Below are 12,334 nucleotides of genomic sequence, written 5' to 3' on the forward strand. Positions count from 1 at the left end.
ATTTAGAAATACATTAACTTATTTGTAATAGAAAAATAATATTGAAATATTCAGGTCAATTAAGAAAATTCAGAGGACTTATTTTTTGTGATCACTTTTAGACTTTTATTTAATTTAATGTCTCCAAACTATCCATGGTCTGAAAAGAGTTCCAAGACCACAAGAGAATACACTGAGTACCTTTGCTGAAATTCAAGGAAACCCATGGTAAGGAAAAAACAACAGTGAGGAAAATAACTTATTCAATTCAGAGGATGTTGAACAGGAACCGGATCTAACTGAGAGCTCAGGAAAGAGGAGAATGGAAGAGTAGTGGCAACCTCCAGCCATACTGCTTTGGAGATCATCGTCTTATCAATGGACCTATTTCTCCAATATGAGGTGGGAACATAACCTGTCCCCTTCACCATCAACTATGAGATTGAAGCCAACAGGAGAGAGGTGCTAGTGTATGCATCTCTCTTAACAGTAAATGCTGTCTTGATGTGAGCTCTGTTGGGGCATTTAGAAGCATTCTCTCTAGCTTAGCACAAAACACCTCTCAATCTTTTCTTCCCTCACTACGATGGCTATTTTAGAGGCATAAATGACTCTAAGGTAACAGCACTGCACCAAAAATGTGCAAGGATGTCTGGGATGTTTGACGGTAGCTGCATCTGCTATATGAACCAGAGCAGCCTTTGGTCAGCTCTTGCACGTTTACAAGTTTCCAGCATATTTTCCTCGAAAAAAAGTGAGTCTACCATGGAACCTTAAGCTCTGTTCTTTCCACTTGCTAGAGAACAAATAACAGCCTCACTATTTACATCTAAGGGAGAAAAGAGTCTGCTGAAAAATGCCAGAAAAAAACCAAGATACTATAAACAACTACAGGTCAGTGGAATAATTAAGAGGAAGAGGAAACTCCCGCTAACTTATTTACTATGTTTCCATGACCATTTAACCACTGCAATTGAAGGCAAATAAGAAGGGCAGTAACACTATTTGAAACATAAAGCCCTGTAGTAATGATAAAGCAAATGTCTCCTGGTTTTTTGAGGTTTTGGCTCACATGGCATGGAGAGTTATTTGCTCTCACAAGACAGCCATCACAAACTTCCATTCTGAGAGTCAAAACTATAAAAAGATTCCAATTCAAAACTCACCTGACCAAGAAATATACAATACAGGTGTTCAGGATTTTCTTGTTTGCTAAACATCCTCTTCCAAATAATTCACATTTTTAGTCTTGCATAAAACTCAAATACATCAATTACGATATACATATACATCAAAAATGACGAATGACAAGCTACATACGGACTCTTCTAAGGTGACTGTGGCTATCCATGTAACAAATGTTATGTCACTGTAGTGAATTATTGTTAAGATATCTGACACAGAAATTAATGTAACTATCATTTAGTTACAAAATGCTATTATCAGTGTTTTCAAGTAACAAGTATGTTCTGCAAAACTGCGATTGGTTGAACTGATCCCTTTAACTTTAGGTTTCTTCTCATACAGGAAGAAATGGGTAGGACTATTCAGTACACACATATTAAATTAGAACATGAAGTTTGGTATCCATACTTACCAGTCCTGGTGGTAATGATGCATACCCTAGTAGCTTTTTGTATTGTTCAAAGGTGAAAAACTGTAAATAAAAGTTACGCTTAATTTGTATGGAAAAAGTTGCTTATGACTTACTTATGCAAATTAGTAAAACCAAACCACAATGTAGCTTTGTTACCTCATATCCTGTGTAGCCAAGTGCAGTTTTGCAAAATAAGTATAAGCCACTTTATTTCATGTGCTCTGTAGCAATGTTAGACATGGATTAATAGAGAATTAGGCTCAGAATTGATTTTATTAGTGTATCATGCACAATACGAGCACAAAAGGAGTTACAGTACTGTTTTACATAAGAGTTCACTTACAATACATAGTTCATATTTTTAATTTATTAACTTTTCTCCAACATCTAATTATCATATATTAATGTAAATGGAGGTAGCAGATATCATTTCTCACAAGAAATGACCCTCACAACTTTAATAAACTGTAATTACAGATTTTGAAGATGAGAAGCGTATATATTTTAGTAACCTTTCACTGTCAACAGACACCTTTCTTTCACTTTTTGCTTTTCAGAAATAAATTTTTAACCCAGTTGTCCGCTTCCAGTCAGTGGTGCTAAGAAGTTCTGAGCATCTGCAATTCTTTAGAGGGTGAGTTTTAAAAGCTGTACTCTTTGTGTCTGAACTTCAAGAAAGAAATTAGAAGCTCAGTTTTTCTTGCACCAACATGGAGGAAGGTAACCATGTGCATATGGTTCTCATTGAGACCTAACACTTCTTGCCACCCAAACCTATTAATTCTCAGGATATTTATTGTGAAATTTTCTCAAAATCAAGACAGAATAAATTAATGACTTTGTTCTTCCAAGAAGACTGTTAAGAATAATCCTGACTGCACTGAAGTCAGTAATAAGATTGTCATCAACCTTTATGCAGACAGACTTTCACTGCCTGTTCCCTTTCCTTTGGGCATAAACTCTAAGACGCATCAGTAAAGTATTTTCAAGAGAAAAGGTATTTGTGATATTTTGCAAATTACTGGTAAGACATCCTCTGGAATACAGCACACAGTCCTGGCCACCCCTATTTAAAAAAGATGAACTCGAACCAGAACATATTCAAAACAGAGTTACCAGGATCACAAGGAGAACAGAAAGATTTTTTTGGAGAGAGGACTGAAGGAGGTTAAACACTTGTCTTGTTTAGTTTAGCAAAAGAGAGGCTTCAAGGGGATGAAAAACAAGGAAGGTAAAGGATATGTAACATGAAATTAATGGGTATAAACTACTTATAAACAGAATGTAGCTGGAAATCTTATGAAGCTTTCTTAAAGCCAAAGGAAGGGGTTCTGAAATAGTCTTCCAACACTCTTTGTTTAATGGGGGAAAAATCTTAATCACTTCTAAGGTAGAGTTTGATCAGTTTATGAAGGGATCAGTTTATTAAGGTTTTTTTTATAAGACAGTAGAGAACTGGACTTGCTGACCTAAGAGAACATTTCCAGTACAGCGTTTCCATGTACAGCAAGTCCCTCCCAAACCCACATTGTTTCAAATTCATATTCTACAAATGTGTTGCTGAAGCCACTTAAAAAGCGTTTCAGTTTGCTGCCACGTAAGACAGTTATGAGAGTAGTGAAGAGGATCTAGCATGAGGAATGAGGATAGAAGAAAACCCTGTGGGTTATAAAGACAAGATAGGTATCTGAGTTCCAGATAAAACCAAAGATATTGGAAATATTTATTATTCCATGTAATTTTCACTGACGGAAGTACACAAAGCCTGGAACTACAGCGCACTAGTTCAGAGTTCTGTAACCAGTAATCAACAAGTATCCACTACTTTGCATGCATACATAAGGAAAGTGGCTTTCACATGGTACTTCCAGTATTATGGGACTGAATGATGAAAATCTGTCACAGCTTCACCAAGACTACATAAGCACAGCTGTATATTTACTAGAGCCAGAGCTCTCAGACCCCTACATATCAAGAGTAAATAACTAGAACCTCTTATTTGGCTACTTTCTAAAGTTCAGGTCTCATTGGGCTCATTGAGTGCACAAAATTAGCACTTGGCTAATTTAAATCAAGCTGATTCAAACAAAGGTGGCATCCTCTGAAAAGCTGTGCTTTTGGCTTCCACATATGAGGCCAAGTTTCCTTATATAATACCTTCCCATGCATGTGCCAATCAAACTGTTCCACCAGGACAAGGGAAGCAATGGCAAATGAAGCCAACAGCGATGTAGGAATCTTAAGAGACATAAAGGAATAGAGTTCTCCAGGTAAAACAGAAAGATTGGGTGACTTGTGCTGTGTCTCAGCCAAAAAAGACAAGTTCATTCACTCAGTTATCTCAGACCTACCAGAGCAAACCAGCTTTTGTCCTAAACCACACATACAGGACCATGAGTAATAAACATCACATTGTCATTTTAACCTGCTTAAAACCCTGTGCTATCACAGAATCACAGAATCGCTGAGGTTGGAAGGGACCTCTGGAGATCACCTACTCCAACCCCCCTGCTCAAGGAGGGTCACCTAGAGCACATTGCGCAGGATTGCATCCAGGCGCGTTTTGAATATCTCCAGAGAAGGAGACTCCACAACCTCTCTGGGCAACCTGTTCCAGTGCTCTGTCACCCTCACAGTGAAAAAGTTTTTCCTCATGTTCAGATTGAACTGTCTGTATTTCAGTTTGTGCCCGTTGCCTCGCGTTCTGTTGCTCGGCACCACTGAAAAGAGTCTGGTCCCATCCTCTCGACACCCTCCCTTCAGATACTTGTACACGTTGATAAGATCTCCTCTCAGCCTTCTCTTCTCCAGGCTAAACAGGCCCAGCTCTCTCAGCCTTTCCTCATAAGAGAGATGCTCCAGTCCCCTAATCATCTTTGTAGCCCTTCGCTGGACTTGCTCCAGTAGTGCCACATCCCTCTTGTACTGGGGAGCCCAGAACTGGACGCAGTACTCCAGATGGGGCCTCACCAGGGCTGAGTAGAGGGGGAGAATCACCTCCCTCGACCTCCTGGCAACACTCTTCCTGATGCAGCCCAGGATACCATTGGCCTTCTTGGCCACAAGGGCACATTGCTGCCTCATGCTTAACTTGGTGTCCACCAGCACTCCCAGGTCCTTCTCCGCAGAGCTGCTTTCCAGCAGGTCAACCCCCAACCTGTCCTGGTGCAGGGGGTTATTCCTCCCCCGGTGCAGGACCCTGCACTTGCCTTTGTTGAACTTCATGAGGTTCCTCTCTGCCCACCTCTCCAGCCTGTCCAGGTCTCTCTGAATGGCAGCACAGCCCTCTGGCGTATCAGCCACTCCTCCCAGTTTTGTATCGTCGGCAAACTTGCTGAGGGTGCACTCTGTCCCTTCATCCAGGTCATTGATGAAGAAGTTGAACAAGACTGGACCCAGTACTGACCCCTGGGGGACACCGCTAGCTACAGGCCTCCAACTAGACTCTGTGCCGCTGATCACAACTCTCTGAGCTCTGCCATTCAGCCAGTTCTCAATCCACCTCACTGTCCACTCATCTAACCCACACTTCCTGAGCTTCCCTATGAGGATGCTATGGGAGACAGTGTCAAAAGCCTTGCTGAAGTCAAGGTGGACAACATCCACTGCTCTCCCCTCATCTACCCAGCCCGTCATTCCATCATAGAAGGCTATCAGATTGGTTAAGCATGATTTCCCCTTGGTGAAGCCATGCTGACTACTCCTGATCACCTTCTTTTCCTCCACATGCTTGGAGATAGCCTCCAGGATGAGCTGCTCCATCACCTTTCCAGGGATGGAGGTGAGGCTGACTGGCCTGTAGTTCCCTGGGTCCTCCTTCTTGCCCTTTTTGAAGACTGGGGTGACATTGGCTTTCTTCCAGTCCTCAGGCACCTCTCCTGTTCTCCATGACCTTTCAAAGATGATGGAGAGTGGCTTAGCAATGACATCCGCCAGCTCCCTCAGCACTCGTGGGTGCATCCCATCAGGGCCCATGGATTTGTGGGTGTCAAGTTTGCTTAAATGATCTCTAACCCACTCCTCCTCCACCAAGGGAAAGCCTTCCTCCAGCCTTTCTCTCTTGCCTCCAGGGTCTGGGGTTCATGAGGGCTGGCCTGAGCAGTAAAGACTGAAGCAAAGAAGGCATTCAGTAACTCTGCCTTCTCTGTATCCTTCGTCACCAGGGCACCCACCCCATTCAGCAAAGGGCCCACATTTTCCCTAGTCTTCCTCTTGCTGCTGATGTATTTGAAGAAGCCCTTCTTGCTGTCCTTGACATCTCTTGCCAGATTTAATTCCAAACGGGCCTTAGCCTTCCTCGTCGCATCCCTGCATACTCTGACAACGTTCCTATATTCCTCCCAAGTGGCCTGTCCCCCTTTCCACTTTCTGTATACTTCCTTCTTCTGGTTGAGTTTTGCCAGGAGCTCCTTGCTCATCCATGCAGGTCTCCTGCCTCCTTTGCTTGACTTCCTACTCATAGGGATGCACCGCTCTTGAGCCTGGAGGAAGTGATGTTTGAATATTAACCAGCTCTCTTGAACGCCCCTTCCTTCTAGGGCCCTAACCCATGGGATTCCTCCAAGTAGGTCCCTGAAGAGGCCAAAGTTTGCTCTCCTGAAGTCCAGGGTTGCGATCCTACTTGGTGCCCTGCTGCCTCCTCGCAGGATCCTGAACTCCACCATCTCATGGTCACTGCAGCCAAGGCAGCCCCCGACCTTCACATCTTCCACCAGTCCTTCTTTGTTTGTTAGCATGAGGTCCAGCAGCACACCTCTCCTTGTTGGCTCCTCCACCACCTGTGTCAAGAAGTTGTCACCAGTGCTCTGCAGGAACCTCCAGGACTGTTTGTGCCTAGCTGTGTTGTCTCTCCAGCAGATATTGGGGTGGTTGAAGTTCCCCATGAGAACCAGGGCCTGGGATCGTGAGGCTACTTCCAGCTGTCTGTAGAAGGCCTCATCCACTTCCTCATCCTGATCAGGTGGCCTGTAGTAAACACCCACAACAGTGTCACCCATGCTAGCCTGCCCTTTAATCCTTACCCATAAGCTCTCAACTCGCTCTTCATCCACCCCTAGGCACAGCTCCATACATTCAAGTTGCTCTCTCACATAAAGAGCAACTCCACCACCTCGCTTGCCTGGTCTGTCTTTCCTAAAAAGCACGTAGCCATCCATGACAGCACTCCAGTCATGCGAGCTATCCCACCATGTCTCTGTAATGGCAATGAGATCATGGCCCTGCGACCGCACACACATCTCTAGTTCTTCCTGTTTGTTCCCCATGCTGCGTGCATTGGTGTACAGGCATTTCAGGGAGGTGATCGAGCATGCAGGTTTCCCAGGAGGGGTAAAAGAGGGTCCTCCATAGCCACATCCCATGCGCACTTCCCTGGCTGCATTCACCTGTTGGAGGCATCCTGACTTGAGCAGTCTTTTGCCAACTACCCTGTCACTATAACTCTCCCCTTCCCCTATCTTTCCTAGTTTAAAGCCCTCCTTACCAGGTTGGCCAACCTGTTGGCAAAGACCCGCGTGCCCCGCCTCGTGAGGTGGATCCCATCTCGTGCCATCAGTTGTCCATCTTCGAACAGGGTCCTATGGTCGTAGAAACCAAACCCCTGTTGCCAACACCAGCGGCACAGCCAGTCGTTAACCTGGAAAGTCCGTCTCCTCCTCCTCTCATCCATCCCCCTCACTGGCAGGATTGAGGAGAAGATGACCTGGGCTCCCAAGTGTTACTTAGATTGTAGGCCTACCTTCATGTGTAACTGAAACAATCATGAAATATCCCCCTTCTTATGTAGTGTGTCATAATTTCCAGTGTCAATTTTACTTATAGGTAAAAGGAAATACTTGGGAAAGTGTCAATTGTAGGAGGGTGAGTTACTTCACCGAACTAAATTCATTTCTTATTGTGATAAAGTTTGCTTTATTCTCTCTCCAACATCTTTCTACTCATTGTTACCCTCTTAACCTTTAATGGAATTTCTGGTATTCCTTAATATTTTCCATAGTCTCACAGATCTGTAAAATGGTTGTAATAAAGGCAGAAATACATTACCTAGCAATTTTTTGGTCTTAAAAATTTTACCTTAAAAATCAATAGCTTCCTAGAGTCATAAATAAAATAACTACTTAATAGTAACTGTGCTTCATGTTATATCATTTTTTAAAGAAAACAAATCAATAGCAATAAAATTCAATAGACATTTTGCTGGATGTACTAGAGTGACTAGTATACACACAATTTTGCCAGAAGTATCTAGTGATATCATATGGATTTGTACTATGTACGTCCATTCAAAGTGTTTTTAATAACACAGAGTAATTTGTCTTTTTCTCTATGGTTCTATTACATTAATAGTTTTGTGCACAAAATCTCAGGATAAATGTATTTAAAACATGCTTTTGTGTATATAATAATCAATATTGTCCATCTGGCAAAGATACACTTTAATTCAAGTTACACAGAAAATAGTCAAAGTATTTACCAGATGTCTCAATAACTCTAAGGTAAAAATACATGCTTGAAACAAGATGTCTGGGAACATATGCGCAATATAAATTTGCCCCCAAAGTTCATCTGTTAACCATTGTATTGGCATCATCACTTCTTTCCTCTAAGTTCAATCTAATGTAGAGTTATAAACTTTGACTTTTCGTCTTCCAGAAATACCAGCTTGCTTTTTAGAAGGGAAATAAAGACAGACAAAAAAAGAAATAGCAAGACTAATATGAGAACCTAGTTGCCTAAAAGTGAACCTGAGTCTTCGACACTCAGCATTAAAGTGAATAGCTTCAGCTAAATAACCTCTTTTTAGTAGCTTTATTTTTATAGGCAAATAATCATGCCAGATAAATACAATATTCCCATAAGACAACTATATTTCTTCTCAGTACAAATCAGTACAAACTCCTCCTTGTACACTGTGTAAGGAAAATTTTTGAAAAGTTTAAATTACAGTGTCTTTTATATGTCATAAAAATGTGCATTTTCTTTACAACCAAAACCAAGGCTTCTGTAACTTACAAATTGCCTTTCTACGTTTTGGGCTTTCTTGCAGGTGATAAGCAGCTAAAAGTTAAGTGTTTTCCTAGTTATTTCTCAAGTCTCAAAGCCATAGGCATGGGCATAGCCCTCCATGACTCTGAATCCTACTGTTTAGCTCGGAAGTGAGCAAGGGACATCTTGTGGCCTGTTAGAATGAGGGAGACTATTAAAAGAATAAAAGGAGGAAAGTGAGCCAAAGTGAGCTGTGATTTTTCATTAGTATTTTACATTCATATACAAATAAGGTCAGAAAGTAGTGGAGGTTTGAGCCAAGCTGGAGTCTCTTCAGGCCAGTGCATCGGTTCAAACTCTGCTTGGGATCTTAGAAATTGTGCTGGCAGATGACACCTTGCATGAAATAGTTTCAGTATCCAGGATCTTATATGCACATTACTGTCCTGCCACTGAACTGTTCTAACGTAGAATATAACTGATATCTCAAGGTAGCTTAAAGTCCTATTGGTGTCCTTGGAGCAGTGTAAAATTCAAGGAATAGTGTAAAGAATTAAAGAATTCAATGATTTAATTAAAAAGCACGTTTAGCATTTAAAGCTAAACTTCCTTTTTACCTGATTCTTATGGTTGCAGAAACAATATTGAGGCCTAATGCTTAAATGTCCAAGGATCAATTAAAAAGCATCTCACTACGGGAGGGCCACTAAGACGTTTAAGAGGCTGGGAGCTTCTGACATCAAATGAGAGGCTAAGAGAATGAAGCTGGTTTAGCCCAGAGATGAGAAGGCAAAGGAGAACTTAATTCCTGTCCTCCACTGTTTAAAGGAGGGTTATAGAGAAGGCAAAGTCAGACTCCTCTCAGAGGTGCACAGCAAAAGCACAAGAGGCAACAGTCACAAGCTGCAAAAGGGGAAATTTGGATTGGATATAAGGAAAAATTCTTCAAAGTGAGAGCAATTAAGCACTGCAGCAGGAGCCCAGGCAGGCTGTAGAGTCTCCATTCTTGAAGATTTTTGGAACTTGACTAGGCAGGGCACCTGAGCAACCTCATCTAACTAAGAAGTTATCCCTGCTTTGAGTAGGAGGCTCACCAGATGAACTCCAGATGTCCCTCCCAAATTAAATCTTTCTATGATTCTAAATTATATTAAATATTGTGGGGTTGGGGCCAATTTTGAGTATGAGAAAGTGACTCATGACTTTTGAATAACTCAGGTTATTAGGAGAGACCTGAAGCCTGGGGTCATATTTTAACTAAATATATACTGGTATCTAAAATGCACGATCTGATTGACTTTGTCCTCTTTCAAACGGAATGATGTGAAGAGACAGAGAAAGCATCACAGACTGAAGAAAACAAGTTATTAGGAAGCTTTTAAATATCGTCCATGTATTCTTCACTGCAGCTTTGGTATTAAATAGAGCTTCACTTTTCTTAGTTATATTAAATAATTTTGAGATAGGTGGCATAGGTCATTTGCATCCAAAAATGACAATGCAAACAAAAAGATGACATTACCAGAACTCCTTTAGGATTATATTACAAAGTTACATCCTGTCACTTTATGCAAATACTATCCCTCCATAAAGGAATCGGAAAGTGAATGATTAATTGCAGACTAAGGAGCAGAATCATATGCAGCCTTTTTAGAAAGAAAAAGAAAGAAAAGGAAAATCAAGACATCAGCTTCTGTACCAAAACTGTTTTTAGACATATTCAGTATAACTGTGGAAAACTCCAGAGTTCTGAGGTAAACGACAAAGAAACTTTTGCTGATAGCACAATGGATGCTCTGACAGATTTTGAATTGTAAGATGAGGCTCTTAATTACTAGGTTATGACCTTAAAAAGTTGCATAGCATAACTGAAGAAACCTAGAAATAATATTGTATCTTGATGTATATTGCTTAGGAGTGTTACTAAAGTAATGCTCTACAAATCAATGTAAAGGATAATAAAATAAGAAAATCAGAGCAACATTTGACAATGAATGAATACACTTTGATAGACTAGCATCCATTTCAAGTGCAAGAAGGCTGGAATGTATAAAATGTTCTTTGCATGAAAGAGAATTGTAGCCATTATATATTCAATTTTAGTAAAAATGAGAATATAGAAAAGAGTGCTTTTTGGAATACACAAAAACTCTGGGCAGCACTTAAAATCTACAGGTATATTACTCCAAGTTACTGAATAAATGTTAACTAGGAATCACTTCTTTAATGAATGTGTTCATTTATTAAGCTATTCTTAGTACTAGTTCTTTTACAAAATGCTAAGTGTTTACAATAAAGCAAAATGTCAAAAAAGGAGGTAATTATGAGGCTAAAATATGACCTAGTATTTTATTAACTATTGATTATATAAACCAATTGTAATTTGTTTTTCAGTAACATTATATATACAGGTCAAAAATAGCCTAGCATTTAAGAACATCATCCTACCCTTCTTATCAAGCACGGTTTTTATTGAGCCATCAACAAGAAAGTTTTCTTCTATTAAGAATTAGAAGATTATGCTAAATGAGTCTAAGATTCTGATGTCAATCAGTGGGGGAGAAATAAATGTTTTACAGCTGCCATTGTCCCTACTCTTTTTTTTTAAAGGAGTAAGTATGTTTTTTTACCTTCACTGCTCTTTTGGGTGTCTCAGCCAAGATAGGAGGGAATATTCCTTTGTAGAAGCCAAGCAACCTATTGAAGAAACAAACAAATTACTTTTGTATGGATAAACAAAGGAGCATTACCAAACTGGCAATTCTGTTTTCACTTTTGAATAAAGCAAATAACCTTTCAGTGTTTTCAAGCATACAGATGAACCCTTCTAGTTAATAGCGACAACCTCGTTGCTTATTTGTTAGGTAAGTAACAGGCTACCAATTCTATTATGTGCTGGTGAGATGACAATCAAAAATCAGCAATGAATAAGTAAAAATTCAATCCTTTTATCCTGAATAGACAGAAAATTGTATTTAAATGAAGAAGAACAGTTCTGACAATGAAGGCGAAGCATTATTTCATTGTATTCATTTTCTTGCCATAGTAATGATGATATGATGCTATTAAAAAGTAAGATCACAAAATACAGACTTGGAAAAAAAAGTGACTTCACCAAGTTGCATACAAAAAACCTGCATACTCATCTTCAGAGGTTAGGTTAAGGTGTCTTTTAAAGTCTGTTTCTAAATGTACCTTGAACTATATGAACGGATCTTTATTTGACAACTTTTAAGCACAAGTTAGCTATTCACAGAGATGTAACAGAATACACCTATTTCATCTTGGAAAAAACATTTGGGCAATATCTAGTTACTGTACTCATACAGGTCTCTGCCCTCGTCTTGGTGTCTGGCCCCATTAAGGGGCCTGGCTAAGAAGTTTACAATAGCTGCTGTCTTTGGAATTAGGACAGGAGACCAAAACCAACTCGCTGCAGTGTTCAGCATTGCATCATCTAGATTTTACATGCCTGCCCTCCCAGAGAGGAGCCCAGAACTGTGACTCTATCAAACACTGCAGAGCAGAGAGGCTTCAGGGTCAAGGTGGAGGTCAGCTGGCAGAAAACACATCAAAGCGCACCCACAACCTTCACTAGGGTGACCCAGGGGATACTCCAAAAAGGAAGATGTAAGGTATCCTCTGTGCTTTCCAGCACATTTAAGAGCATACTTTCTGGTACAGGAAAGAATGCCAGAGCACTCTGTGTCCTATTGATCCCATCTGCCATCCTGACAATATCACATGGCTAATGTGTAACAGAAAATGGCTGAT

At 40.5% G+C, this 12,334-nt stretch overlaps 1 protein-coding gene across 1 annotated transcript in view; it reads right to left on the minus strand.

The window, feature by feature from the left end:
• SLC25A21 (solute carrier family 25 member 21) overlaps positions 1-12,334 on the minus strand; it is a 265,493-nt gene that overhangs the window by 21,589 nt on the left and 231,570 nt on the right. Inside the window, exons 4-5 of the mRNA XM_067296757.1 lie at positions 11,191-11,257; positions 1,577-1,636 (exon numbers count right to left, since the gene is read on the minus strand). Coding sequence (XP_067152858.1) covers positions 1,577-1,636; positions 11,191-11,257 — 127 coding nt within the window. The remainder of the gene's footprint in view (positions 1-1,576; positions 1,637-11,190; positions 11,258-12,334) is intronic.

Source organism: Apteryx mantelli, chromosome 4, assembly GCF_036417845.1.
Source record: "Apteryx mantelli isolate bAptMan1 chromosome 4, bAptMan1.hap1, whole genome shotgun sequence".
Taxonomy (NCBI): Eukaryota; Metazoa; Chordata; class Aves; order Apterygiformes; family Apterygidae; genus Apteryx; species Apteryx mantelli.